Source organism: Pleuronectes platessa, chromosome 14 (genome assembly GCF_947347685.1).
Source record: "Pleuronectes platessa chromosome 14, fPlePla1.1, whole genome shotgun sequence".
NCBI lineage: Eukaryota > Metazoa > Chordata > Actinopteri > Pleuronectiformes > Pleuronectidae > Pleuronectes > Pleuronectes platessa.
The window spans coordinates 13445842-13473780 of record NC_070639.1 but is presented as its reverse complement, the minus strand read 5'-3'; the positions used below and the strand labels follow the sequence as shown (position 1 = coordinate 13473780).

The window sequence follows — 27939 nt, the reverse complement described above, 5'->3', positions numbered from 1 at the left end:
CTGCGCTTTGAATAACAAAAAGTCTATCTTTTGAATCTGTGAATTTGGTATAATCAGCAGAAAGTTTAGCCAATATAAAATAAATAGAAAGAGAAATGATAACAAGTTCAAAATCTGTCATCATAGATATCACAAATAGTACATGTACAAAATAATTGTTTTATGGATAGAGTTTATGATACAGTACTGAAGATATTTCAAAATAGGGTAGTACCAAAATAAACACACAGCAAGGTCAAGGCAGATACGATAAGTAAAAGCTTGTGTGCAGTGTGTGCCAACGAACGTGTTCGGGGTTCCAGAGGAGGATAACAGGACATTTAGCCAAAAAGTTAATGTAAATGGACTCAAACACTTCCCCTCCATCGGCATGCATACGTATATACTGAGTAGATTGTTCATTTTGGGGGCGAACTATCCCTTTAAGCAGCCTTAAGAGAGGTTGTGCCTGAGAGGTAAAACTCGGGGCACCAGAGCGCTCGCGTTCAGCCGATGTGCGCACGAGCCTCCCCAGACGTTGACGCGCCATCTTTAGAAACCCTGAGCGCTGCTCTGAATGAAACTTCATTTTCGTCGCCTGTGAGGAGCCGCTCGCTGTATGGAACGATTCCTTTCCTCCCCAGGTGCAGTGCTTTCACATTACCGTTATCATGGCGACCTCTGTGTGCGGTTTAACACACCGAGACCGTCCGTGTGGCGCTGTGCTCTTCCCCTTACGTGTTGTGTGACTGAGGCTAGCTGAGCGTGCTAATGCTAACCCCAGGCCTGGCGCTAGGTGGAGAGACGTGAAGCCGCCGCGATATGAGCGTGTAAACGGGGACACTCAAAACACAACACCGTATAATGTAACGCTAGCTAGCTAACGTTAGCATACAAGTAAAAACACTAGCTCGCGTTATTTTGTTTATAACTCTGATGTTTTTGCCCCGTTTCCCCTGCTGACCTGCCATGTTGGACACCTCTGATTTACAGTCAACACCAGCATCGTTTATTATTGTGATGAGTGGGTTTCAGTAACGCTTCAACAAACCGAGATTTTCACTGTATTCCTGAACTCGTGCATCCTGTTGTCACTCATCTTTGTGATCTGTGTCTCTCACCTGCAGGTTTTTGATCAGATCAGGTTATAATGGGGATCAAGGCTCCGCGCACACGGTGCTTCTTCGACGTTGGCATCAGTAATGTGCTCGGTAAGAATCGAACCTCACCTCACACTGTCCACTTTCTGATGCGCTCGCTCACCTGCGAGGTCACCGGGGAAACCTCCGCAATACGGACGCAGTCTTTTAATTAAGAGATTCCAAACTCCACGAGGATTACCAGTGTCTGTTTTGATTCACCTTTAGAGAGGAGCGAGAAGAGTTGTGCATCTTCACTAACCCCACGATACGAATGCACAATGTATCTCAATGTTTCCTCAATTTTCTATATATTATTACATCTTCTCTATTACTGATTACACATGGTTGCCTTTTCATTAATTAATTCAATCGGTATTATCTAGAAAGTGCTTTAAATGGTGGATAACCTGTTACTGTTAAAGCAAGTGGGCTGTAATTTACAAAATTAGGGTTTCAGTTTAGAAAATCTGAGAATTAGGAAATTTGCATTGCAATTAACACTTCTACTATATGTGAATTGTATGAAGGTAGTGTACAAAACAAAATTTGAAAACAAGTCTCAGTATAGTGCAATAGAATACGACACCACAAACTACTGCCTATTGATTGGCCATAAAGTAGGATTAGGAATCCCTCTAAAATGCCACCTGAACATTATAACCTCCCTGAAGGGAGGATTCATATCAGGGAGGTTTTATGACACCCAGTTCCGCTGACATTAGCATTTGTCCTGAGTGATCTGGTCATAAGTGATTAGCTCTAAGTTACACTGTGCATCCTGAGATCTAATGACTCAGACCACATGAAGAGGTCGTCTGGGGACACATGCGGTCACGTTCTTTTCGCTGCGTGAGTTTGAATCCGTCCTGGGTCACATAACATAGGATTGCTTCCTAAGCTGACGTCCTCTGCCCTGTTGCAGTTTCACTGTGATTCAAATGTAATTGTATTTCCCTGTTTCCATATGTTGATGTGTTTGTAGCCACCACCACAATATAAATGCTGAACACCACATCATAATATTTTTTTTTTCTCTCCTTTTTTTCCAAATGGGTAAAATCTTACTGAATGGTGGAACTGTGCAGCGCAGTGATTCACTCAGCCTCTCCTTACTCAGATTTTCCTCTCTCTGTTTCTTGCACACAAACAGACACACACACACACACACACACACATTGACAACATACACATTTGTATTGTCAGATTGACTAAAAATCTAAAAACAAACTCAATATTTGCATATAAAGGGGTTAAGGGAGATCGGATCAGAATTGGTCACAGGAGATGTATAGAGTTACATTCTTATCCCAGGTGTGAATTGATGTACTGTACTTTGAACTGTCCACTTGTGTTTGAATCTCTCATAACACTTCTGAAAGGGGCCTTTGACTGCATTAGTTTTACTTGGGTGCAGACAATACAAAGACAACTAGAGTATAGGGTTTCACCTCAGTTAAAACTCAAGTAAACCATTCTAACCCAGTGTCTCCTCTCAGTTGGCAGAGTTGTGGTGGAGTTGTTTTCCGACATCTGTCCCAAAACATGTGAGAACTTCAGATGCCTCTGCACAGGTGAATATGTAATTTCCTCGCCAAGAATATTCCAGCAGCTCTTTTTCTCTGATCACACGTGGAATAATGATAATTGCTGATGTGACCTCCAGGTGAGAAAGGCATCGGTAAAGGAACTATGAAACCTCTGCACTACAAAGGATGTCTGTTCCACCGTGTTGTGAAAGACTTCATGATTCAAGGGGGAGACTTCAGTGAAGGTGAGTTAATAAATGTTGACACTCGTGAATGGTGTACTTCGTTGAGAACAAATGTGACACATGCCAGGATGCAGTTCCTGACTGTCTTACATGGTTTTTATTTCTACACAGGTTCAACATAGTGTCTACACTGTGGCCTGCGGCATTTTGTCTATTTGTGCACTAGTGTTATTGTTGCAATTAAACCATCAAAACGCAGATTGCAGATAGAGCTTCTGTACCACTGTGTGTTTACTTCAAACAATGGCAACTGAAACGTTGAAGTTGATAAATATGAAACAACTGTTACTTTAAAATTACCACATAGCCCAAAAGACAGAAAATGTTGGAGTAGATAATTTGTAAGACCATTGAAGCGGTAGGAGGGATAGAGCCATAGACATCAGAAAGACCAATCCCAGTTGTTGTGGTCTGCATGGCTGTGATTTTTTGTTACATTTCCTGGATGGTGCATGTCAATCTACAGCAAAGGCTATGGTAAAGTGTGCACTCAGGGTTTACCTCCTAGATATCGTATGTAGATGGTGACAGAATCTTATAATGAAAGCAGCAAAAAAGCTTTTATCAGCCTCTGTCTTGAGTATCCAAAAATCAATAGTTTCAAAGTTCTCAAATTTGTATTTTTCTTTATTTTTTGCTTCAGCTCCTTAACCTATTATTTCTTTCACATTACAGGCAATGGAAAAGGAGGTGAATCCATCTATGGAGGCTTTTTTGAAGGTAAAGACGCCACTATCAGAGCTGTCAGTTGTTCCAAATTGACGTTGGCTTCAAGGTGAAATTTCATCTTCTCCTTTTCCCTCAGATGAAAGCTTTGCCGTTAAGCACAACAAGGATTACCTCCTGTCTATGGCCAATAGAGGCAAAGACACAAATGGATCCCAGTTTTTCATGTAAGAACTGTTTATATTACGTATTTATTTTTGTATCATTCTGTTATCTGTAAGTCTTCATAATAATGATTTGCTTTTGTCTTTTTAATTGTTCGCTGTGACACATCAGAACAACAAAACCTTCACCACATCTGGACGGGTAAAGACTGCTTGACTGTTATTTGAAAGTCTACTTGATTGCATATTGCTCAATGTACACTAAATGTCTCACAGTATAAAGTTAACACCGCTTTACTTTCTCAGAGTCCATGTGGTTTTTGGTCATGTGATCTCTGGCCAAGAGGTGGTTCAAACCATGGAGAACCAGAAAACGGATCCTAACAGCAGACCATATTCAGACGTGAAAGTTTTGAACTGTGGAGAGCTGGTCCCGAAATCTAAAGGTTTGTTTGTGCAAAGCATTTTCAGTATTTTACTGAATGATTTTTTTAAATACCAACTTATTCTCCTGTTGGATGAGGAGGCACACTTTTTAGATTTTATAAAGCAGTTGTAGTATAACACAATTTTACTTATTTGCAGCCAAGAAGGAGGAAAAAAAGAGAGCAAGAGCATCCAGTTCTAGCAGTAGCTCCAGCGACTCTGAAAGCTCCTCAGATTCCTCCTCTGACTCTGAAGAGTCTGAGAAAGAATCCAAAAAGCGGAAAAAAAAGGCAAAGAAGCTAAAAAAGAAACAGAAGAAGAAGGACAAGAAAAGGTACTTAATGAGTTTTTCACATTTTCCCTGTCTACAGTGTAAACAGTACTTGGTGTCTTTATATTGAGCCACAATGGTTTTCTAGGTCAGAAGCTGAAAGTGCTGAAGAGAAGGACCAAGAGGAGACGGTTTCATCTACTGTACGTCCTGAAGAAATCCCACCCATCCCAGAGAACCGATTCCTCATGAGAAGAAGTCCACAGGCCGCCCAAAAGTCGAATGAGGTGGATGAAAAGGATCAGAGACATAAAGAGGAACGGCAGAGAGAGAGGTTGGTCTGCCTCACAGGCATTTATTATATAATATAAACTCTTTGTAGCATTTAATTGGCTCTGTCAATTAATACTTACCTCTTTTCCAGTTCTAGCACAAGATATAATTCTCAGTCAGCATACAACAGAAGACTTGTGATGACCAAATCTGGCAGGAAAATCAAAGGAAGAGGTCCTAGGGTAGGTGGACAAAATTCTTGTCACCGTTCATTCTATTGAGCCGTCGTTTTAGTGTCGTTATCGCAGAGGAAGTAATTGATGTGTCATTTCTCCAATCCAGAGGTACCGGACACCGTCTCGTTCAAGGTCCGGAGACCGCTTTCGGCGAAGTGAAACTCCTCCACACTGGCGTCAAGAGCTGCAGCGTCAGAGGATGAGAGCAGTCACTGGAGAGCGCTGGATTAAGGGTGACAGGTAAGATGCAGTGACTTCGGATGCTTGTGGACAGTTTTGAAAAACAAACTTCAGCTGATTGAACTAACCTAACTTTTACTGTAGGTCTGCTAACTGAATCGTGATTGCACCACATGACTTGCAGTTGGAAGACAATGAAATAAGTGTAATATTAAAAAAATATACTGTGGATGCAACTTTACATTGAATATTAATATTGTGAGTTATTGTCTTAATCGTGAAAGGAATTTGTAAAACAGAATTTTTCAAATCTAAATATTAAAAGCTTAACAGGCTGCACCTGCAGTCGTGGCAGATTCACACTTCGTCATCCTGAATCAGGATACTTGTATGGTTCAAGTGTCATTCAAGTAATGTTATTTTTCACATTACTGAAAGCAAAATTCTGCCTGATGTCAGTTGTTGTTCTGTCACTGACATGTGTTCTGCATTTTTTTTCTTTTGCAGAGGTGATATGAATGAAGCCAAGGATGAAGCTGCTAAAGCACCAAGAAGAGAGCGACGAGCCTCCAGCACGAAGCATGAAAAGACCGCTGAGGGTAAAAAGGAGAAGAAAAGTCGGTCACATAGATCCAAAAGCAAAGAGGAAGAAACAGCTGAGGATGGGAAGCCTAGCAAACACAAGGCAAAGAAACAAGATAAATCTCCAAGTCGTAGTAAAAGCAGAGAGAAGAGTAGAAGGTCAAAAAGCAGAGATAAGAGTCACAAGCACAAAAGTGATGACAGGAGAGGTCGTTCACGGAGCAAAAACCGAAACAGTGACAAGAAAGAAAAAGAATCTGATCGTAGTAAAGATAAATACAAGAGCCACGAGTCTGACGAAAAACATAAAGAGGACACAAAAGGAAGAAATGGTGAGGGAACTAGAGAAAAGTCCAAAAGCAAGGAAAGAACAACCTCAAAAGATGGACATAGATCGAGTAGCAAAAACAGGGATAGACACGGATCTTCACCGTCAAAAGACAAAGAAGAAAAACGAGAGAAAGACGGAGAGCGGGGCAGGGAACATAGCAGGAGTAAGGAAAGACAACGCACCGATGAAAGAGAGAACAAGAGGAGAGGAACATCCAGGGATAGGGACCGTCGTTCAAGAAGTCCAGACAGGAATAAGACTAAAGACTCTCAGAGAAGCAGGCGCTCCAGAAGTAAGAGTAATAAGAGTGATCACAGCAAAGACCAATCATCTCATAGAAGAGACAAAGCAGCTACCAGTCAAAGGAGAAGACATAGCAGCAGCAGCAGCAGCTCCGACAGTGACAGAAATGAGAAAAGTAAAAGTCGAAAGAGACCCGAGTCCAAGACAAGACCAAAAAGTAAATCTAGATCTAAAGACAGAAGAAGTCCAGATAGATCCAGACCAAGACCAGATAGTACAAAAGGCAAAGACAGAAAGGACAGCAGGAGGAACAAATCGAGTTCAAGCTCCAGCTCTGACAGCGACTGACCCTGTGACAGTAGCCTGAAGGAACAGATTTCCTCCATTTTATACCCACTATAAAATTCATGCAGCCTTTTAACCACAGTGGAGCATATTCACATTCCTCATTCATTGCAAAAAAACGAAACTCTTCACTGTTCAGGAGAACTTAAGCTCAGTGTAGAAAATTATTTTCAAACACTTTTAAAAGTAAGAATAAGGGGGAATTCCTTTTTTTTTTTTTTTTTTTCCAGGTTCCTGTTTATATATGTGGCAGTGTAAATAATTGGTATTCAAAAAAACGTTCTAGCCAGTCCGGTGGGTTTACGGCAGCCACAACATGGAAGCCGTGGCCACAAGGTAATCCTTTGGCGTAACCACGACGGTCCATGAAAAGTCCACTAAGAGTGCTTTATTCACTAAAGGCTTAAATTGTAAGTAGGAAGTCGGTAACATCGACACAGTCCACTTCAGGAAAGGATTCAGCCATTATAGATTCAGTAAAATATAAACTCCTCTCTCCGAAGCTCACTCACATTTCTACTCCCGTCTTTCTGCAGCAATCCAAGTCTCGTAAGACTTCTTGTTTAGCACATGTGTAATCTTGTCGCACTCTTTGCAAAGACCCAGAATATGTTGAGCCTTTGATTGGTAAAGTGTAAATTTACCCCATAACACTGAAGACTCTGCTGTTGTGTTGCTGCTCCCAGTGGGGGGTTGGGGATCTATTGGGCAGATTCGAAAAATGTTTGTAACCTTTCATTTATAGGGTCCAGAACGGTATAAAGAGTAAACATTTAACTGCTTAAACTTAAACAAACTGAGGCAGCACATGAAATTTGTCTGAACTGTTTATCTCTGAATGGGGATTGTGAATTCATTATGTCACTTTTGATGGTTAGCTGAAGCTGCAAGGCCGTTTAAAAAAGAAGGACTTGAGACTGAAAAAGAAACTAGAATTAGTACCAGATTTTATTTTAATTGTACATGACCAGAGGAATTTGGGATGAATTTTATTATTTTCACTGTTTTTTGGGGTAAATTTAGGATTACTTGGTTAATTATATTTTGGCTTATCATAAGTTCTGATTTCAGGCTGTAAAAAATTTGATTAAACTAAATCTTTCCCCTGATGACATGTACTAAAATTTGTTTTAATATTATTTAAAGCAGTTGGTTTTGGGGGTGACTTGCCTCTTCCATATTTGGGAAATGCCTGCCATTCAAGTTATTTTCACTACACAGTTAGTCAGGAAGAGCCCACTCAAAACTACTTGCATGTGTGCTTAGCCCTGACATCAATGGATAAAATCATTTTTTGTTTTACATCCACAACTGTTTACTGACTTTGTGATATCTCTGGATTGTCTTTTGTTTTCTTTCTTTTTTTGCGTTTCTGTTTTGATAGAAGAAATGTCATTATGATGCTGTAAGTACAATATAAAATCAGTTTGTATAATTGTGTTTTGTGCAAGTTGGTTTCAAGTACTCGACTACGGTGTACAAAGATTAAAGAGCTCAATTTGGATTGTAATCTGTTTTGATATTCTGTTAATACTGATATAATTATAAACAAAGCTAAACAATTAATATCGCAAACATTCAGCTTCCAGCATTTCAGTCACTAGTTCAGTGCCTGTTCTTAACATGCCTGTTTGGAATGAGCCCATCTGAAACTGCAGAAGTGCAGTAATTAAATATTGAAAATGCCGTTGATCTTAAAAATCTGTTCTATCTCCCCCTTCCGTATTGGGAATAATAGATATTTTTAATGATTTTAAGTATAACTACTTTTTTAGTTTTTTTTTTATATACACTCCAGACCCTCTATCAGAATTGTTCTGTCATTTTTTAGTCCTCTTCAAACAGAACTACAATATTGCATGCCAAGACTTCCTGTGCAGCGTTTTTATTAAACAGATGTTGCAGAGTGAAGTTAGATAAGTTTGTGTTCATCCTACCTGGTTTATCCGGAGAGAAGAGTCTGTTTTTCGAAAGACGAACCCGTATTTGCTTCATTTCTGATCACGCATTTGTGGCTGATGAACAAGGTCGAATGATTAACCATTCTGCTATTATTTTTTTCAGATATCACATTCGGTTATTTCAGATGTCTGTTAAGCAAAATGGATACAGATTTTCATGCTGCCAATAGCGTGAGGCATGGTTATGGGTTGTCTGTCCGTCTGGGGAATGTCTTCAAATATTTACTTGGACTCCAGGAAGAAATGATTCGAATTATGTGATGAAAGGTCTCAGTGACTTTTCAAAGCAAATATTTCGCCTTGTGAAGGGGATATCTCTGTAGCCTCGTGAATGAATCATTTCACATTTGGCACAAACCATTGTTTGGACTTGAGGATTAAACCACTTCATCTTGGTAGCCAAAGGTCAAGGTCACGGTGGCCTCTCAGAGTACATTTGTTTTTCTTGATCATGATATCTTAAGATCGGCTTATAATGTTCACTTGGACTCAAGAGGAACCTGTTTAGATATAAATAAGTAAAAATAGTAAGACATTTTTATGCCTAAAGTAATATCGTGACAGGAAAAGACAGAAATAGAGATGGGATCAACGGTAAACAATATTGTAAGGTGTAAATCCTCCTGCAAACATCTTAGTTTTCACCAGATAAACCCCATTCTCATCTTTGCTTCATCAATAAATACTGTCTCATAAATGTCCTTGGTAGGACCAGAGTTGATGGACATCTGAACACCGTTGTGTTCCTGAACCATGTAGCTGGGCCTGACTCCCCCGACAACAGGACCGAGTCCTCCTCCAATCCCATCCCCTATAGCTTTGCAAAGTGGGAATACGTCTCGCTGAGCCTCTGCTGCTGCATTGATGACGTTGTGTGAATAGATTAGAAACTGCTTTTCCTCCTCAGCCAGAATGTCTCTGTTCTTGGCCTCAAACTCATCTTTCTCCCGTCTCAGCTTCTGCTTCCTGGAAACTTTTGCAGCCTGGGTGTGCAGAAAAAACAACATTTACTTTCAGAGAACAAAGGCTGCTGTTACCTGTGATGGTGCAGTGGTGGTGCACTGATGGTGATCTGTGTCGTTACCAGTTGTGTTGAATTGCAGTCTTGAATCTCTCTTAGATCTTCTCTGATCCTCTGAGCCTTCGCTGTTTCTTCCTCAAGAAAGATCATCTCAGCTTTTTTCTTGGCTTCAAGAATGTCTCTGCACATCTGTTTTTCTTCTCTGTCCCTCTGCTCCTTTCGGCGTATCTGACAAAACAGTGTTTTGTTAAAGGTGCCATAACATTTAGTTTGCTTCAGCAGGACAAAGCAACACAAGCAGGGATTCTGCTTGGTCTAAAAATCTATTATCAGAACTTTAGGCCTTGAAAGTAAAAAAAAAAAAAAAATAATGTTAGGTCTTCAGTGTTTTTAATTGAAAGGTATGTTGATGCTCATTTAACACAACTTATGTTGTTCTTTTTAAAAAATCTTTAAGAGATTTTATTTTTTGATAGTAGCTCCCTTAATTAAAAGGAATGACATTGATTAACAAATATTTGCTTCTATAATATCATGATGGTTTTATGGACGTTTGTAGAATCTGAGCCAGTGTTACCTGCAGTTCTCTGTGTTCAGTGATGGACTCCACGAATTCAGTCCTGTTCTCCTCCTCCTCCCTCAGCAGCTGCTCACGTCTGGCCTCCCTTTCGGCGATGGCCTTGGCGATCCTCTGATCCTCTTTATCAGTTTCCTGATGCTGTTGGTCCGTCATGTACTTTATGAACACGTCTTTTCTTCTCTGGGACTCTCTGTGGAGTAAAGAAACTCGTACGTTTAAACAATGTTAACCAAAGAACCACTGGGATGTGGAGGCAGATGAGTGGGTCTACACTGGGAGCTGGATGAAGACATGCTGGGTCTTACCTGAGCAATTCCATTTCTTTCTCTTTCTTTAACTCCATCTCTATGTCTTTCTCAAAGAGATACACTTTCCTCTGCTCCTCTTCAGCCGCCCGTTTTTGGGCCTCTGCTGCTCTCATGAAGTCTCTTTTATTGACATATTCCTGTATAGTGAAGCTGTGGGTTAGAAAATAAAAATAATCCGACACAACATGTGTTGTTAAGACCCTACCATTTGACCTTGCTTCAGGTTTCTCTTCTGCTCTTCCTGTCTTTCTTCCTCCATTCTCTGCTCTGCCAGATAGAGCTCATGAAGGAGAAGGTTTTCCTCTCCGTCCTTCTTGTTCTCTTCCTCTCGTCGCTCTTTAGCCAACTCAAATTCCCTCACCCTAAAGAGAAGAAATCACATTCTCGTGAACCAAATCTTTTTTTACTCAAGCCTTCTAACTTGAAATATGTCACAACCAGAAACAGCGGGCCGCACTGTTATACTTTACTCTGTTTCTAAATAAATACGATTTTAAATGCACATTTTCATGCAAATTTACCAACAGTGATGCATATGTTTGAGATAACTGTGGAGACAATGAAACTGCTCTGATATGAGACTCACTGTTTTTCCAGTTCCTCTGCAAAAGCCAGTTGCTTAAGCTTCCTCTGGACGGCTTTCTCTTCCTCCTCCCTCAGAACCTCATCCTTTCTGCTCTCTCCCGAATTCATGAATTCTTTTTCCACATCTTTAGAGGCACGCCTTCTCTTCAGCTCAATCTGAGCCGCCCTTTCCTTCAACACCTCTGTCATTAAGAGTGCACTCTATAGAAATGGTAAAAATCAATTATCCCCAAACAAAAAGGTGGTACATGGATACAGCCTATTATAATAAAAAAGAAGAAGCAATACTAACATGTAATCCTTGGACTCGGTTGGTTTGATTGAAGATCTGAGTCTTGGCTTTCACAACAATGTCTTTACGTTGTTGGTCCTTGTAATCGGCCTCTTCTATATCCAACTGTTTCCTTTTCTCCTCCATAATCTGTTCCCGGATCTTCTTCGCCTCCATCTTCTTTTTCCTTTGATTCTTGATAAGGAGGACACAGACTTATACTCACAGGTGGAAACAATAAAAGTAAAAATTGGACGAGAAGCCCTGTAAGGACGACCTACAGTGATGGTGTCTGGCCACTCTTTCACCATCTGTTCTGAGCGCAGGTGCAGGGCTCGTCTCTGCTTCTCTGCTTCTCTCATACCCTCCTTGTCTCTATCACCCTGCTTAACTTCATTTTGAATCCTCTGCCATTCAGCCTTGGTCAACACGTTGACTTGTCGGATAGCAGGTGCCCGGAACATCTTGCTGTCTTCTAAATAATGTTGTAGAATACAAATGAATTTCCTGCATATTAAAAGGTGGAACATCTGCTATACACTGGCTGGTTAGTGCAGCACACTGAGGTCATTTGAATTGCTTAGAATATGGACAGTTTTCATTCTGTAATTAGTTGCATGTTCGAAAAAGCAGACATGAAAAGTTACACTGTTAATTACAAAGTGTGCTACTGTATTTTGTACTACACTGACTGAAATGATTTTGAAATGGATCGTGTAGGATCCATGTATATGTGTGTACGTGTATTGTGATAAGTGTTGTGTGATGAAGACACAAGTTTCCCTATGGGACAAAAGATTTCTTGTTGGCCACTTCCAAAAAACAAATCAAATGACATATATAGATAGATTGGCAAAGTCAGTAATCCAATAATAATACTGCTTATTATTGACAAGAAACAGTAATATTCTACTTAACATGTACACCATGGTACAGGAATGTCATCCTTTTAAAGCTAGCTTAAATATTTATTTGTAGAAACATGACATAAAAGGCTTCGGGGCTAGTCGAAGTTGTGCATTGTGGTAGCGACTCATATATTTTCATATATTTTTCATTTCTTGGTTATATAATATATTAAGATTTTAAATCACTCATCATGCTGCTAATAAACCAGAAAAATGAATCCATATCTACCTCAACCCCTAAACTCTTGTTTCTTTATTTCTCACCTCTCTTACAGGATCCTCTCCGGTGGCTCATCTGAACCTCGGATGTCATTTTATCACATATATTGTCGATCTATCTAAAAAGCTGATAAAGGGACCTTGTTGTGCAGCTGCATCAGTCAGAACTTGTTGCACTGTTTCCACGTGGACTGGCCTCTTTATCATCAAAGGGTCCAATCATAGGTTCTACATTATGGGTTGCCACTTCCTTTGAACCTACAGTTATATCCCTCATTTGTTTCTGAGCTGCCGCTTTGAAGCTGCATTTGACCAGTGCCATCTGGGCGGTTTGGAGTTGGACATTTCCAAATATGGACAAGAAGGAGGAGCTAGAGAGGATTGTGTCAACCCATTTACCAGCCCTCCTGGCCCAAATGTCAGTCAGGCCCACCAGGAATTGTCCCGGTCCTCCCGATTAGCCACCCAGGCCTGTCCCCACAAATGATCCCAAAGCGGAACTAATAAAGCACTTCTTATAGCTGAAAAAACTCATCGAAATGAAAAGATTTGGACCAATTTTTTATTTTGAAATAAAAAACGAATTATCAAGTGACTTCTGTAGCTCGTTTCAAACAAAAAAACAAACTGCGTGAGCTGCCACTTCATTCTTCAGTCCTAAAAGATAAGTTATAACAGCAATTTGGAAAATTCAAAAATGGCAGTTTTGGATTGGTTTATCATTTTTTTTTCCGTTTTAGGTTCTGGACAAATAACCTATTTATGTTTTTGTTGTTTGATAGTTACACATTCATTACTTATTATCCTATGATACCCAGATCGCGAACGCTGCCAACACCAGGTTGTCCTTAAGTAGCTTTAATTAGCTTGATAACAAGTGGCCAACATAAAACAAGCAACAATTATCTTTAAAGATGATGAACTTACATAAAACTATACCAATAAGTGATTCGCAGTACTTTCACTAAAATGGCGCACACAACAGTGAAAATAAAACCATAACACCCTTTTTCGGGGCTAAATTGGTTGAACGAATGGAACTCAAAGCATCTCCTGCCATCTTTGTGAACTACACAAAACTCACCACTGTAAGGGAGGGGCAGACCTAATGGTGATGGTCTTTTTAACAACCGGCATCACTGACTCATTATAAGAATGATTTAGCTTTATATTAATGCCTTTCTAACACACTTAGTATAGTTTAATCATGTTTTGCTGCAAAATGACACTTCACCACTAGATGTCACTAAATTCTAAACGCTGAACCTTTAAGGCCTTAAAGATCACAATGAATCGCTCACGCATATATTTATATATTGTTAATTATCTTAACATTTCTAGAGAAACGTTTGTTGATATTGATCTTTTCTATCAATATAAACTATAATCTAAACCTGCTGTATTGCTACACACAAACACACACATACACACACACACACTCACACACACACACACACACACCAATAGTTAAACTACATATAGGTTGTTTACTGTACTTTATACTGAGTTTGTGTGGTTTTTAAAGGATACATAAACCTAAAGAACTTTTTTTTAACCTTTGTTTGAGCACAATCTGAGGGAGATAAAGAGTGCTGCTTAAAGCTGTTCACTGCTCTTACACTAGTGTATATTTAGATCCTAGAGTGCTGAAATTTATTTTCAGCCTATACAACGTTAATACGAATACTAGATGTTCAGTTTCCTTCTCTTAGTGCCAGCGTGTTCGAGGACACATTTACAAACAGTTCATAAACACATATTATTTCATTTTTCTGTAGTTTATTGGTTTGAGTGTATATTAGGACCCCCCCCCCCCCCCCCCCCCGAACCATACATGCAAAGACAGGTGACAAATTAAAAGTCAAATCAATATGAAAAAAAAGGAGATAAACGTCACAATTCCCCTTGCAAACATGTTAGTCTTCCCACATGAACCCCAGTCTCTTCTTTGCTTCTTGGATATCTACTGTCTCGTGAAGCTCTTTAATGTTCTGGGTAGCACCAGAGCTGTAGTTAGGCATCTGAGCACCGCTGCGGTCCTGAACCATGTAGCTGGGCCTGACTCCCCCGAAAACAGGACCGAGTCCTCCTCCGATCCCTTCGCTTGCCGCTTTGCAAAGTGGGAAGACGTCTCGCTGAGCCTCTGCTGCTGCATGGATGACCTCGTGTGAATAGATTAGAAACTGCTTTTCCTCCTCAGCCAGGAGGGCTCTGGTCCTTGCCTCAAACTCCTCTTCCTCCCGTCTCAGTTGCTGTTGCCTGGCAGCTTTTGCAGCCTGGGTGTGCAGAAATATCGAGATTTACTTTCAGAGAACAGAGGCTGCTGTTACCTGTGATGGTGCAGTGATGGTGAGCTGTGTCGTTACCATTCGTTTTGAATTGCAGTCTTGTATCTTTTTCAGATCTTCTCTGATCCTCTGAGCCTTCGCTTTTTCTTTCTCACAAAATATGCTGTCAGCCTCTTTCTTTGCCACCTGCATGTCTCTGGATCTCTGTTGCTCTTCTTTGTCCCTCTGCTCCGTTTCTTGTCTCTGATAAAACCGTGTTGTGATAAAAGTGTGATTACATTTTGTTTGATTCAGCTGATTAAAGCAGCACAAACAGGGTTTCCACAGGGTCTTAAAAAGTCTGAAAAAGCCTCAAATTTCATAATCATAATTTCAGGCCAAATGTTAGTTATGTGAACGTCCATTTAATGCAACTTCTGTCAAGCTTTAAGAATTGTTCAAATGAATAAGAGATATTTCTTTGAGAAATGTTTTTGGTTGAAAGCATTTTGTAATGTGCATCTGTTGAAGTTTTCTCAACGAATACAGATATTGGCACGCTGTAAAAAAAAATTAAAAGGATACAGGAACTGATAACGTACAAACACCTTAATCGGAATTTATCAAGGGGGGCACTGACCCGAGCTGAAATCTGATTGGCCGCTGAAGTGCCCCTATCCTTTCAGCAATCTCTTCTCTTTAAAAAAACAAAAAAAAAAACAAGTCATATACTAACAATTTAGATGAAAATGTGTTGAGAGTTTTTATTTCCTGATCTTTTCTGAAGTATGTAATGTTCTTGAACAAGGAACCTTTAAGTGCTCAAAGCCATAGAGCTAACAGTGAACAAGGAATGACTTAAATATGCAACTTACTGAATCAGGAATTGTTCATGGATGTTGGAAATATAATTGGCCCCTCTCTTTAAATTGTGGCCCCCCTTTTTTTAATTCTTGATCTGCCTCTGCTTAAATTGAACTAGTTAAAAAACCCTGAAACCCCCAGGTTTAAAACATAATTTAAAGTACCAATGAAATTGATAAAAAAAAGTTTCCTGCTGTTATATCATGACTACGTTACCATCAGTTCTCTGTGTTCAGCGATGGACCTTGACCCTGCAGCCCTTTTCTCCTCCTCCTCCCTCAGCTGCTGCTCACGTCTGGCCTCCTGTTCGGCGACGGCCTTCGCGATCCTCTGATCCTCGTTCACAGTTTGCTCCTGCTGCTGGTCTGTCAGTTTCTTCATGAGCCCCTCTCTCTGCCTCTGGACCTCTCTGTGGAGTAGATTCACTTTTTGGGACGTGGAGGCAGATGAGTGGGTCTACACAGTGAGCTGGATGAAGAGATGCGTGTTCTTACCTGAACAATTCAGTTTCTTTCTCTTTCCTTAACTTCATCATTTTTTGTTTCGCAGAGAGAAACAGTTTCCTCTGCTCCTCTTCAGCCGCCTGTTTCTGGGCCTCTGCTGCTCTCATGAGGTCTCTTTTATTGACATGTTCCTGTATAGTGAAGCTGTGTGTTAGGAAATAAAAATAATACGACACAACTTGTGTTGTTAAGACCGTACCAGTTGAGCCTGCTTCAGGTTTCTCTTCTGCTCTTCCTGTCTTTCCTCCTCCATTCTCTGCTCCATCAGATAGAGCTCATGAAGGCGAAGGATTTCCTCTCCCTCCTTCTTGTTCTCTCTCTCTTGTCGCTCTCTGGCCAACTCATGTTTCTTCATCCTCAAGAAAATAATTCATATTCTTATGTGAACAGATATTTGTATATTTAAGTCTCCTGCAGGTTCTAACCTGGGGCTGCACTGTGATACTTTACTCTGTTTCTAAAACAAATACGATGTTAAATGGAGACAATGAAACTGCTCTGATTTGGGACTCACTGATTTTTCAGCTCTTCTGCAACAGCCAGTTTCTCAAGCTTCCTCTGGGCGGCTTTCTCCTCCTCCTCCCTCAGAGCTTCATCCTTTCTGGTCCCTGCCAAATTGATGAATTCTTTTTCCACATCTTTAGAGACACTCTTTATCCTTTTCTTCAGCTCAATCTGAGCCTCCCTCTCCTTCAGCACCTCTGTCAGCAAGAGTGCACTCTGTAGAAATAGTCAAATTCTGCTATTATCCCACAGTATGAATATGCAGCCTATTACAATTAAAAAACAATATGCAATACTAACATGTAATCCTTTGATTTGGTCGGTTTGATAGTAGAGCTGAGTCTTGGCTTTCACAATGGCCTCTTTACGTTGTTGGTCATTGTATTCGGCCTCTTCTATATCCAACTGTTTCCTTTTCTCTTCCTCGATCTGCTCCCGGATCTTCTTCGCCTCCAGCTTCTTTTGCCTTTGATTCTTTGATAAAAACGAGTACAGACTCATACTCACAGGTGGAACCAATAAAAGTAAACAAAATCGGACGAGAAGCCCTGTAAGGACGACTTACAGCGATGGTGTCTGGCCACTCTTTCACCATCTGCTTTGACTTCAGGTGCAGGGCTTTTCTCTGGTTCTCTGCTTCTCTCATACTCTCCTTGTCTCGCTCACCCTGCTTTACTTCATTTTGAATCCTCTGCCATTCAGCTTTGGTCAACACGGTGACTTGTCGGAGATCAGGTGCCTGGAACATCTTGCTGGTTTCCTCTGCTGAAGACACGATTAAAAGGGAGGAAATGATCCCAGGAAGACAAAACAGTAAATGTACCACTACACTAATAACACTGTATGTTTATTCAAACCCTAGATTTGCATGATTCAGATTAATTGGCACTGATGAGCTTGTCAACCATTGTGTCATGGGATCTTGTAGAAAACAGATTTTTTAGATAGATAGATAGATAGAAAGATAGATAGAATGATAGATAGATAGATAGATAGATAGATCGATAGATCGATAGATAGATAGATAGATAGATAGATAGATAGATAGATAGATAGATAGATAGATAGATAGATAGATAGATAGATAGATAGATAGATAGATAGATAGAAAGAAAGATGGATGGATGGAGGGATAGATAGAAAGGTAGATAGATAGATAGATAGATAGATAGATAGATAGATAGATAGATAGCCTTAACTTGCATATGAGAAATACAATTAAATGCATGCAAATAATACTGCATAATAGTATAAACAACAGTAATATCATGCTTAACAAGTACAGTGTACAGTGTGAAGTATTATTTTAAACTAGCTTAAATCGTTGTATAGATTAGAATATTAAAACATTGGTGCTTATTCTGCATTTTAGTAGATTCCTCCATTTAATAAAATTACATACATTTTAAAGCTGTCATCATGTTGCCTATGAACTAAAAACACATTCTGATTCTTATCAACCTCAACCCCCCAAACCCCTGTTTCTTTTACCTCCTCTACTGGATCCTCTCCGGCGGCTGAGCTGAACCTCGCAGGTCCTTTTTATCACAAATATATTATCTATTCAAAAAGCGATGAAATGAACTTGTGCTGTTGCAAATGTTACAGCCAAGTCAGTGAGGATTTGTTGCGCAGTATCCAGGCAACGTAATGTGTGTACGTGTGTGTGTGTGTGTTTGTGTGTGGTTCTTCCTCCCTGCCTGGGGGTGGTGCTGGTCCCCTGCTCTGTGTTTTTCCTGTGTCTGTGTTTCAGGTCCGGCAGATGATTGCAGGATTGGTCTGATGGAGCTGACTTTAAAACCTCCACCTGCCAGTTGCCGGCCCTCGTCTTCTTCCTGACGCCCAACACAGCTATGCGTCTGATCACACGTCTGATCTATAGTGTTGTGTTATTGCTATTTTGTTAAGAGTATTTAATGTTTGTTGCCTTTTCAATGAAATTCCGAGCAATCCTGATAATTGTAGGGAAGAGAAGCCTTTCGTTGTTTTTTTGCTACTTTTGGATGTAAGGATGTTATTGTGGTTTTATAGATTGTTTTTCTTATTTTGGCTTATGCTCAGGTTGCTCCTAGGCCTGGCGTAACACTTGTCATGTAAAGACAAAAGTCTACAGACAAAAGGGAGGTTGAATTTTCTTTTTCATTTTTAGGGTAGGAACCATAGACTATATTTGGGTAGGAACTCCTCTTCCTTGTATCTTCTTCCTAAAGGTGGACACACAAACTAGTTGTGCAGGGGGTGATCAGCACAGTTCAACATTACCTGGACCTTCCTTAGGATCGTGCTCATAGAGGTTAGAGAGCTGACCTGGATTCACCTCAATGAGTTTGCTGCCCACAAGATGACCAAGCTTAATCCTGTGGGTCAGATTCAGGTTTCATAACCATGCTACGATAGAAACGGACAAGACTGATTCAATAAAAGCTTCATAACAATCATAATTTTGGTGCACACATTGAAAAATAATTAACATAAATACTTTGTTGAACCATGTTTGAAAAAGCATCTGAGCTCATAGTGTGATAATTTAGTAACATAACAAGAGCATGTTATTTTAAACTTTAACTACAGGTTTGTATTTAAATGTACTCTTATTCATCACAGAGTCAGAGAAACACGTTTCCATCATATTGGGTTCATATTAAAATATACTGACACAGATTCTGTTGAAAATCAAATGACATGCATTTTAACAGCAGGGTTAAAGGCATATAAGGGTTGGACTTGAAAATACTGAGCCAACACTGGCTGGGCAGTCATGTGCAGCCTAATGAGTCAGGTGATCAACACTGTCTCTTGAGTTAAGACTGAACTCGTCTGACCTCAGTGAGTGTTCAGTGTGAGAAGATAAAATCAAGTCTGATGTTGCTTGAAGGGATCAAATTGATTCCTGGTGTATTTGAACACAAACAATCTATCATATTTCGGCACCACACTGTCTGTAGCTTCCTGTTTACCATCTGGTAAGCATGAGGGTGGAAATATGCTTCCAGGCAGAGGAGGAAATAATTCCAACAATTCTAATATGAATCCGAATCTGCAAATTTTAGAAATCTGATGTATATTATTCAACGTCTTTAAAGAAGATAAGAAAGGGAAGTTATTATTAATAATTGTTATTAGTAATAATAATGTATTTGTTATTGTATACCTTTTCTTCAATCTATTTTCTGTTGTTTATTTATGTCTTAATAAACTTGTTATTATTTGACCATATCGGTGGGGGCATCATTTTCTTCTTCATCCTTTTAAATAAAACATATTTTTTATTTATCGAAGTCATAATCCTAAACATGCATGCAACATATCTAAACATAAAACAGAAGACTAAGGATAGAAACTAAAAAGCCCTGTGGTACGTGTCATGGTTTCAAGAATATTCATGGGGAGACAACAAGAAAAGATCTTTGAAAAAATGATATAAATATATTGTTTAACGTCCACTCCTCATGGCTTTAGGGTTCTTGGTCATGACGTCAATGGAGTCTTTCATCTCAACTCTAACAACATGAAGAGATGGTTCAACGCCTCTGGACTAACATCTGTTAAATGTGGTAGTTACCCATTAGAAAGAAACGGATTATCATGAAGAATTCAGCTTCACTATTTATCTGAGAATCTCAAACGGGCAGCTGCGCCACAGTAGGCATGATGGGGGCGGGTCCACTGAGTGAGGGGCGGTCCCCAAACCCGAGGGAACCATTCACAACCAGCAGAGGGAAACTCCCCGTGTCCACCATCACTCTCTCTCTCTTCCGGGCATCAAGCGCTACCCAGCTCCACTTCATCCACCACCCGGCACCGAGAGAACCCCTCCGCACCAAGATGGCCCCTGTCTCCATCAAGAGCGTGTTGATCAGCGAGAGTGTGGACCCTCGCTGCAAAGCCCTGCTGCAGGAAAATGGCATCCGAGTGACGGAGAAGCAGCAAATGTCAAAGGATGAACTCATCGCGGAGATAAAGGTAAAGTTGTCTTTCTGCTTCCACGTGCATCGTCTTCTTTTCTTTTTTCCTGCTACGCAACATGCAGACCTTTTTCTCTCTCTCCTCCCAATCCTGTTCCAAAAAGTGTTGTCATTCGTTTTGCTGCTGCAGTTGTCGGAGGGGGGGGGGTATATACGCAATGCATCATGCGAACAGTAGTTTTAGATTCATTCAAACTTTCACTTGAAGATTGAGCACTTTGATTTGCAAACCTCGGTTCCCAGAGCATTTCCACCAGGCTGAGGTGTGATCGCCTGGATTTTAGTTTAGCACCGCCCCCTTGGGAAGCTGATGCAACTCATCCATGGTTTTACCATTTCTCCTATCACACAAAACAAAGGGCTGAAGTGGATCTGTTCTCACCACAAACTAAATGGATCCATAACATAAGAGAATCTGAAAAGTGATTCTTCTTAACCCCATGTAGCTCTGTTCACTTTTAAATCATTCATGTTCCCATCGGCTTTTTTAAATATTGTTTTTAAAGATAATAAGTGCAAACATGAACTCACACTGACACAAGCATTTTTGATTGTGGTGCATTTAGGAGTAGGCTCTATATTTTTCAAGAGCATTTAAATTATCTGTATCTGCACCTCATGTATCATAAAACATGACAAACAGACAGGAGAGAACCACATTTAAATTCACCAGGTACAGATTTCATGTTGGATCTGCACCAGATATTCATAAATATTAGTCATCTAAAGAAAGTGGTGGGAGAAATCCTGGATCTACATCTGATCTGGATTTGCACCAAAATATCTTCCCTGGGTCAGGCCCCTCCCCCCCCTTTTACAAAATTTGTTTGATTTAGGTTTGTTGTGAAATCACTTTTGATTCTCGATTAAAACCAGAACACACAAACTGATTCCAACAAGTAGGATTTGTGCTTCCCATTAAATGAAACAAGTTAAAGTGTTGGAACTTATTATTTTATATAAATTATATAGTAAGTAAGTAATACAGTAAGTTATTAACTTATTTTGCACAATTTGCCTAGAAAACTTCATCAGGTGTTGTAATACCATGTTGTTTTTTTCTTTTCTTTTGTACATTTCATATTGTGCTATGTGTGGTGTAGTTGTCCAAAAATGTAGCATAACCGCAAAGTATTTGACAGAATTGAATTTGTGGGCCTCAGGGTTTTGGAAGATTTGGAATCGCAGGTTAATTTGCCGCTTTGCTTCGTTACTATTCATATGATCAACTACAGATATCAAATGATTTCTAATCAACAATGTGCCTCTCTCCCCATCCCAGGACTACGATGGCCTTGTGGTGAGATCTGCCACCAAGGTAACAGCCGATGTTATCAATGCTGCTAGTAATCTGAAAATCATTGGGAGAGCTGGGACCGGTGTGGACAATGTGGACGTTGATGCTGCCACCAAGAAGGGCATCATTGTAATGAAGTAAGTCTGGAGGCCTTTTATAAAAATTAGACTTGGATTGCAGCCTCGATATAATGTGCAGTTCATTAACTGGAGACTGTTTCCTGCAGCACACCGAGTGGGAACACGATCAGTGCTGCAGAGTTGACATGTGCCCTGCTGATGAGCCTCTCAAGGTAACATGACTTCTGTATTCATGAGCTTTTGTCGATATGCTCAGTCTTTTTAATTGCACGATAATAATGTGTTTTTGTGTGTTTGCAGAAATGTGCCTCAAGCTGCAATGTCGATGAAACAAGGGAACTGGGATCGCAAAAAGGTCAGCAGAGATGTTGGTCCTCCCCTTTGAACGACCGGGGTCCTCAGTTGGCTCACAAAGCGATTTACCGTCGCATGGTCGACTCCATTGTTGGTCCAGTCTGCAATAATCAGACCGGACACTTGGATCTGTGTAGTTGTGGATTTCGTAATCAGGGTCATTGTCTTGTTTCTAATTTTACAGTTCATGGGTGCAGAGCTCTACGGCAAAGTGCTCGGCATAGTGGGACTTGGCAGAATAGGAAAAGAAGTCGCCTCAAGGATGCAATCATTCCAAATGAGGGCAAGTAAACAGATTATTCCACGATGAAACTGTGTACACACGTTTAGATGAGACACAAATGCTGATGTATTTTCTTTTCTCTATCTCCAGACTATTGGCTATGACCCCATCACTCCAACTGAGGTGTCGGCCAGCTGGGGGGTGGAGCAGATGGAGCTGGAGGAGCTCTGGCCCCAGTGTGATTATATTACTGTCCACACTCCCCTGATGCCCTCTACTGTGGGTGAGTTGTACACAAGTTCTCCCCACTGAGCAGCAACAGACCTGGTGTTAACGTCCAGCCAGTGCACAGCGTTACGATTGTGATTGGATCTCACTTCCCGGCACTATATGCAAATAACACGACTGTCATTTCTCATTTGGGTTTCGGCAAAAGCGAGAGATGGAGAGAAAGAGGGCGAGCAGAGTCAGGAGGGACAGAATTACGAAAAGGATCAATCATAATGTGAGGATCAGTGTTGATATTGTGGTGGTGGCTACAAACAAATCAATGTATGGACACTGAGAATCATAGAAACATCTTTTGATTTATTGTGAAACTTAAGCGGGTCAGAGGACGTCAGCTGGGTAGGCGGTCCTTCACCTGTGGCTCAGGAAACATGTGTGTTCATGCAGTAAAAGGAATGTGGCCACATGTGTCCCAGACCACCTGGAAACGGGGTCTGAGCGATGGGATCTCAGGACACATTTGGGTGCATTGTACTTCAAATGTCTCAGGATGGATGTTAAAACCAGGTCTGAATAGGCTCTCTGAAATCTTTGCTGATTACATCACTTTTAATACGATGCATTGAACTAGCGAGTTGTAGAAGGCACTTATCAGATGTTTTTTGTGTGTTTGTGTATTAAAGGTCTGCTTAACGACGAATCATTCGCTAAATGCAAGAAAGGAGTGAAGGTGGTGAACTGCGCCAGGGGCGGCATCATCGATGAGGACGCCCTCCTCAGAGCGTTGGAGTCTGGACAGTGTGGAGGAGCAGGACTTGATGTCTTTGTTGAGGCAAGTTTACAACCCCCTATCATCACACATCAGTCTAATCATGACGGACCGCGGTAACACAAATCAAGTAGATATCCTCAATGGATATGTGTTTTATGTTTGGCCACAGGAGCCACCGAAGAACCGCGCACTGGTGAACCATCCCAACGCCATCAGCTGTCCTCACCTGGGAGCCAGCACCAAGGAGGCTCAGGCTCGCTGTGGGGAGGACATCGCCCTGCAGATTGTGGACATGGTGAAGGGCAAGAAACTGGTTGGAGCAGTAAGTTGTACCCGATATCACACCAGTCTTTTGGGTTACAAAGAATATTTAAGAGGTGTACTAGGAATTTAGTATTGCACTGCTATAAAGGTAAGAGATGGTGAAAAGGAAATCCGGACATCTCCCCAAAAATGGATAAATCAACGACAACAATAAAACCATAACCCTCAGCTTGTAATGCAGACTTTAAAATTGATCCAGGAACACAAGCTGATGACACTTTAAGGGCATAGTCACACATACACAAATGGGGGCCAATGTCGCGGCTCAAAGTTCACCAGAGTTAAACTTCACGCCAAGCCATGCTGCGGATTGCTCTGACACAGGAAGTGAATGTTTGCAGATTGTTTGTGTGAACAAGAGGCAAATATTTGCCACTGCTTCATTTGTTTACATGTGACAGTGCCCTCTGTGGGTGGTGTTGTTTTTTTTTTTGAGCCACAAATGTCATGCAACAGTTTTCATCTTCACAGCAAATAAGCTGTTTCACATGTTAAATCCATGTTGTGTGTCTCTTTTTAAAGCTATTGCATAAAACCCAAGGTAGGTAACAAGAGAACAGAATGAACCCATGTGACACTAACACTCACTTTACCTGAATGGCAGGATGTCAGCGGCGTCACACACAAAGCTTTTTTTTAAGCATGAGCTCTCACTGTTTTCACTCTTCTACACTCACAATGCACAGCATCAAATTAATGCATTAAGAACACGCAGCTTTGTGCACACACTTCTGGCAATAATCTCCATTTGCAGACTTACTCTATGAAACCAATTTTCCGTTCATCCCATATCAGAGCTGTCACAAGTCTCTCACTTTATTGGAATATCCGATGCATGCAACCACTTCGAACAAATTCAAACTGCAACGGTCTCATAATCCTCCAAGTTAGCCTTTACTTTAACAGTCAACGATTCTATAACACTTGTCAAAGCATGGCCAGGTAGTGGCATCATGTCATGCGAGTGATCAGATCTGAAAATACGTCCTCGACGTGTCACACCAGAGACGTGTGTTAAAACCAGGTCACAACAGGGTCTGAGGGGAACTTAGAACTGATAAGTTCTGAGGTTTCAACATTTCAGTCTCTATTTAACATTCAGATATCACCAGTGAATCTGTTCAGACCCCGAGTGTTGTAGGTGAAGGATTGTGTCTTTTTCCACCGAGAGACCGAAGCGATAATAGAACATAATATATTTCATTATGTATAAATAGAGATTATTAAATGTGATTAAGTACAGCAATAGATTATAGGGACTTGTCAATAACCTTCATGTTTTCATCTAAGAATGTGAATTATAACATTATTCTTACGTTGTATCCCCGAGAAAGCAACGACTCTGTATCAGTTTTTAAAAGCGGACTGTCAATATCCTGTTGCAATTACAACACTTCCAGCTAATCCAGCTTCAGAGGCCTGAAACAATTCAAGCTCAAGTCAAATCATCAACAATCTAATCTGGGTAACTCGGATGTTCATGTACAAGGAGCAGGCCTTCACTACTAATGTGTGACTAAGTCTGTATTTATGTCACTGAATTTTGAAAGTCAAGAAGAAAATGGCTAAATCATGATTATTGAGATGTAATCGTTTGACTATGTGTGCTGCTTAAAGCATCTGCTTCCGTTCACGAAAACACACCTGATCCAATCCAACATGTCTTTTTTTTCTCTTCTAGGTAAATGCTCAGGTTTTGGCGAGCACCTTCTCCCAGGAATCTCATCTGCTGATTAAACTCGGAGAAGCCATTGGAGCCGTGCTGCAGTCGTGCTCCAGCTCTAATAAACCGTTCAGCCAAGTGAAGATCACCACTCAAGGTAAAGCTATACTATAAATATGTACAGTTTGTTTCACCAGTGAACTCAAAGGGAGGACAATATTGCATGAGTGGCGCTTTCCCCCCCTCTAGTGGCGTGATTGTGATTCAGATGCTGTAAGTGATATCAGTTTTACATGAGCTAATGTAAAAGATGTGATCTTCTGTTTATGTCTTATCTGTTTTTATTAAATTAACTGGAAGGTAATCGTATTCACTGTTTTCTACAAACAGGTGATGGCATGAAGTCCTCTGGCGGTTACATGACATCATCAGTCCTGGTTGGACTGCTGAATCATGAATCTGGCTGCTGCCCAAACCTCATCAATGTCCTGAGTCTGGCCAAGGAATCTGGAATCGAGGTACAGTGTCATCTCATTGTGACAAACGCCACCTCGCAATAAGGAGTGTGTCTTTTTAGTTTTTAGTGGAATAATGGTGTCGTGCATGTGAACTGACCCTTCAGGTAAACCAAGCGCACTGTGCTACTGACGAGGCGGCTGATGGAGTGTGCACGGTGGAGATCGAGGCCAACGGCTACAGCTACAAAGCCGTGGGTGCAGTTCATGGTGGTGTGCCGGTGCTGCTGGAGCTGAGCAACAGTGTGTTCAGACAACCGGTCCGTCTCACTGGGAATCTGCTCCTCTTCAAAGCCCCTGCTAGTCCACAGCTCCTTACTTCTGTGGCTGGTGAGAAACTTTAAAGATTATTTGTGTGAAAATCTGCCTAGTAGAACTGAATGTGTTTTAATAAGGCCACAGTTAAAAGATAGGAACCAGTTTGTCTCTGTATTAAAAGTCTTATCAGATTTATAAAATTAAATAGCTAAGTCCTTTCTTGTGCTTCAGCATTTTACACTGAAAAACTAGCACAGATGAGTCTGTGGAGGTCATCGCTTACATCTTATTTTTGATCTTTTATCAGAATTATCAAATTAGTTTTAATGGCGCACACTCACAAAAGGCATTCCTCCATCCATATCTATGGGCCCTTTCCCATCTACTTTGGATAGTTCTGATTTTCAGAAGTTGAGACATGATCAGACAAATGAAGAAAATGAAAAGGAAGAAGGCTTGTTTGTATCTGTGGAAACAATGTTTATTTTGCTGGTAGTGAAACCACATAAAACTAGAGTGGCAACAAAGTTTACAAATTGAACTGAAGGCTATTCTTTTTCAATGCACTTTATTCAGAAATCTTAGCGAATACAACAGCCAAACTGACATCACACTGAGATCACGTGCACGACCATCTACAAAGCCAGTCCCAGCTGTCATAGGGCGAGAGATGGGATCAGAATTATGTTTTTGTTTTTGTGTGTCATGGGCACAACTAACATCCTTTCTATCATCTCAATTCACTTATCAACAAGTGGTCTTGACAGAGTGCAAACACTTCAGCAAAATTAAGTTCATGTATTTCTGTCAGAAAACCTGTATTTAGTTTTACAGATGCTCTTTTTTTAATTTCAAGCTTTCCATTTAAATAAAAGATGGAATTGAGATGTGATCTCTATGGACTAAATAACAGTTTTCCTTGAGTTATTATATTTATGTTTTGCCTTAAACTCACACCTTTTTTCTCTTTCTTTTCAATTGTTCTTTGTTTAGGAGTGCTGGCCACAGAGGGAGTGGAGATCGAGTCTTTCAGCACTCCCTCAGACCGCAGTGGTGATCTGTGGTATTGTGTGGGGGTGTCCTCCCTCCTGCGAGACCTCGGTGCCTTAAAGTCCTTGGTTAAGGAGTCTGCACAGCTCGCCATTTAAACTGACGGCAGCAGGAACCGCTCCAGTGCCTGGATAACATTCAGTATCTGAAGAAGCCTAACATGTTCAATAGTGTCTAATATAATTGATCTGTCTTGGTCTTCATGTTTACAGCTAACGACTTGTTTAGAAGTTGAACTGGTTTCAAACACTTGAACACTTTAAAATGTCTTGCGTTCTGATAACATTCCAGTTGTAAGATGGGTTAGGAGCCCTTTGAAGTGAAGATGGAGTGAATTGTTCTTTTACAGTTTATTTGACCATTTCAAAGCAGAGATGTGAAATAAAATACACTTACTAAAACACTGAAAATGTTTTTTTTTTATTATTACCTAGTGAGACTGAAGAATGAATTACACGGGAGGATTATGTCAATTGATCCGGGGCATTGCGGTTTTGGACCACATCATTGTACTGGTCAACATACCTGACAAGTAACGGTGTCAATAACATAAACATATTTTATTCAAAACCAGTCATAAAATATGATTCATCACCTTTTTAAAATGTCC

General features: G+C 40.5%; 4 protein-coding genes across 4 annotated transcripts; 2 read left to right on the top strand and 2 right to left on the bottom strand.

Moving 5' to 3' along the window:
* The first annotated feature begins 486 nt into the window (after positions 1-486).
* ppig (peptidylprolyl isomerase G (cyclophilin G)) lies at positions 487-8113 on the top strand. Its single transcript, XM_053440127.1, has 13 exons — positions 487-623; positions 1107-1190; positions 2618-2692; positions 2785-2892; positions 3568-3612; positions 3698-3785; positions 3895-3924; positions 4029-4168; positions 4308-4482; positions 4568-4753; positions 4844-4934; positions 5035-5168; positions 5616-8113. Exons 2-13 carry the CDS (start codon positions 1130-1132, stop codon positions 6610-6612), a joined length of 2130 nt encoding a protein of 709 aa, XP_053296102.1. The 5' UTR covers positions 487-623; positions 1107-1129; the 3' UTR covers positions 6613-8113.
* A 1098-nt stretch (positions 8114-9211) lies between these two features.
* Positions 9212-12556, bottom strand: LOC128456257 (cilia- and flagella- associated protein 210-like). The gene is made up of 9 exons (XM_053440351.1): positions 12508-12556; positions 11617-11810; positions 11357-11530; positions 11066-11265; positions 10685-10841; positions 10477-10616; positions 10169-10361; positions 9655-9819; positions 9212-9553 (listed from the first exon to the last, which is right to left on the bottom strand). The coding sequence occupies exons 1-9, from the start codon at positions 12554-12556 to the stop codon at positions 9212-9214; spliced, it is 1614 nt and encodes a 537-aa protein (XP_053296326.1).
* A 1822-nt stretch (positions 12557-14378) lies between these two features.
* cfap210 (cilia and flagella associated protein 210) lies at positions 14379-17508 on the bottom strand. The gene is made up of 9 exons (XM_053440350.1): positions 17490-17508; positions 17166-17365; positions 16901-17074; positions 16611-16816; positions 16296-16452; positions 16088-16227; positions 15810-16002; positions 14829-14993; positions 14379-14738 (listed from the first exon to the last, which is right to left on the bottom strand). The coding sequence occupies exons 1-9, from the start codon at positions 17506-17508 to the stop codon at positions 14379-14381; spliced, it is 1614 nt and encodes a 537-aa protein (XP_053296325.1).
* A 2795-nt stretch (positions 17509-20303) lies between these two features.
* Positions 20304-27739, top strand: phgdh (phosphoglycerate dehydrogenase). Its single transcript, XM_053439628.1, has 12 exons — positions 20304-20563; positions 21848-21999; positions 22089-22154; positions 22243-22297; positions 22481-22579; positions 22670-22802; positions 23431-23579; positions 23689-23841; positions 25525-25663; positions 25897-26024; positions 26129-26351; positions 27273-27739. Exons 1-12 carry the CDS (start codon positions 20426-20428, stop codon positions 27425-27427), a joined length of 1590 nt encoding a protein of 529 aa, XP_053295603.1. The 5' UTR covers positions 20304-20425; the 3' UTR covers positions 27428-27739.
* The last annotated feature ends 200 nt before the right edge of the window (positions 27740-27939 follow it).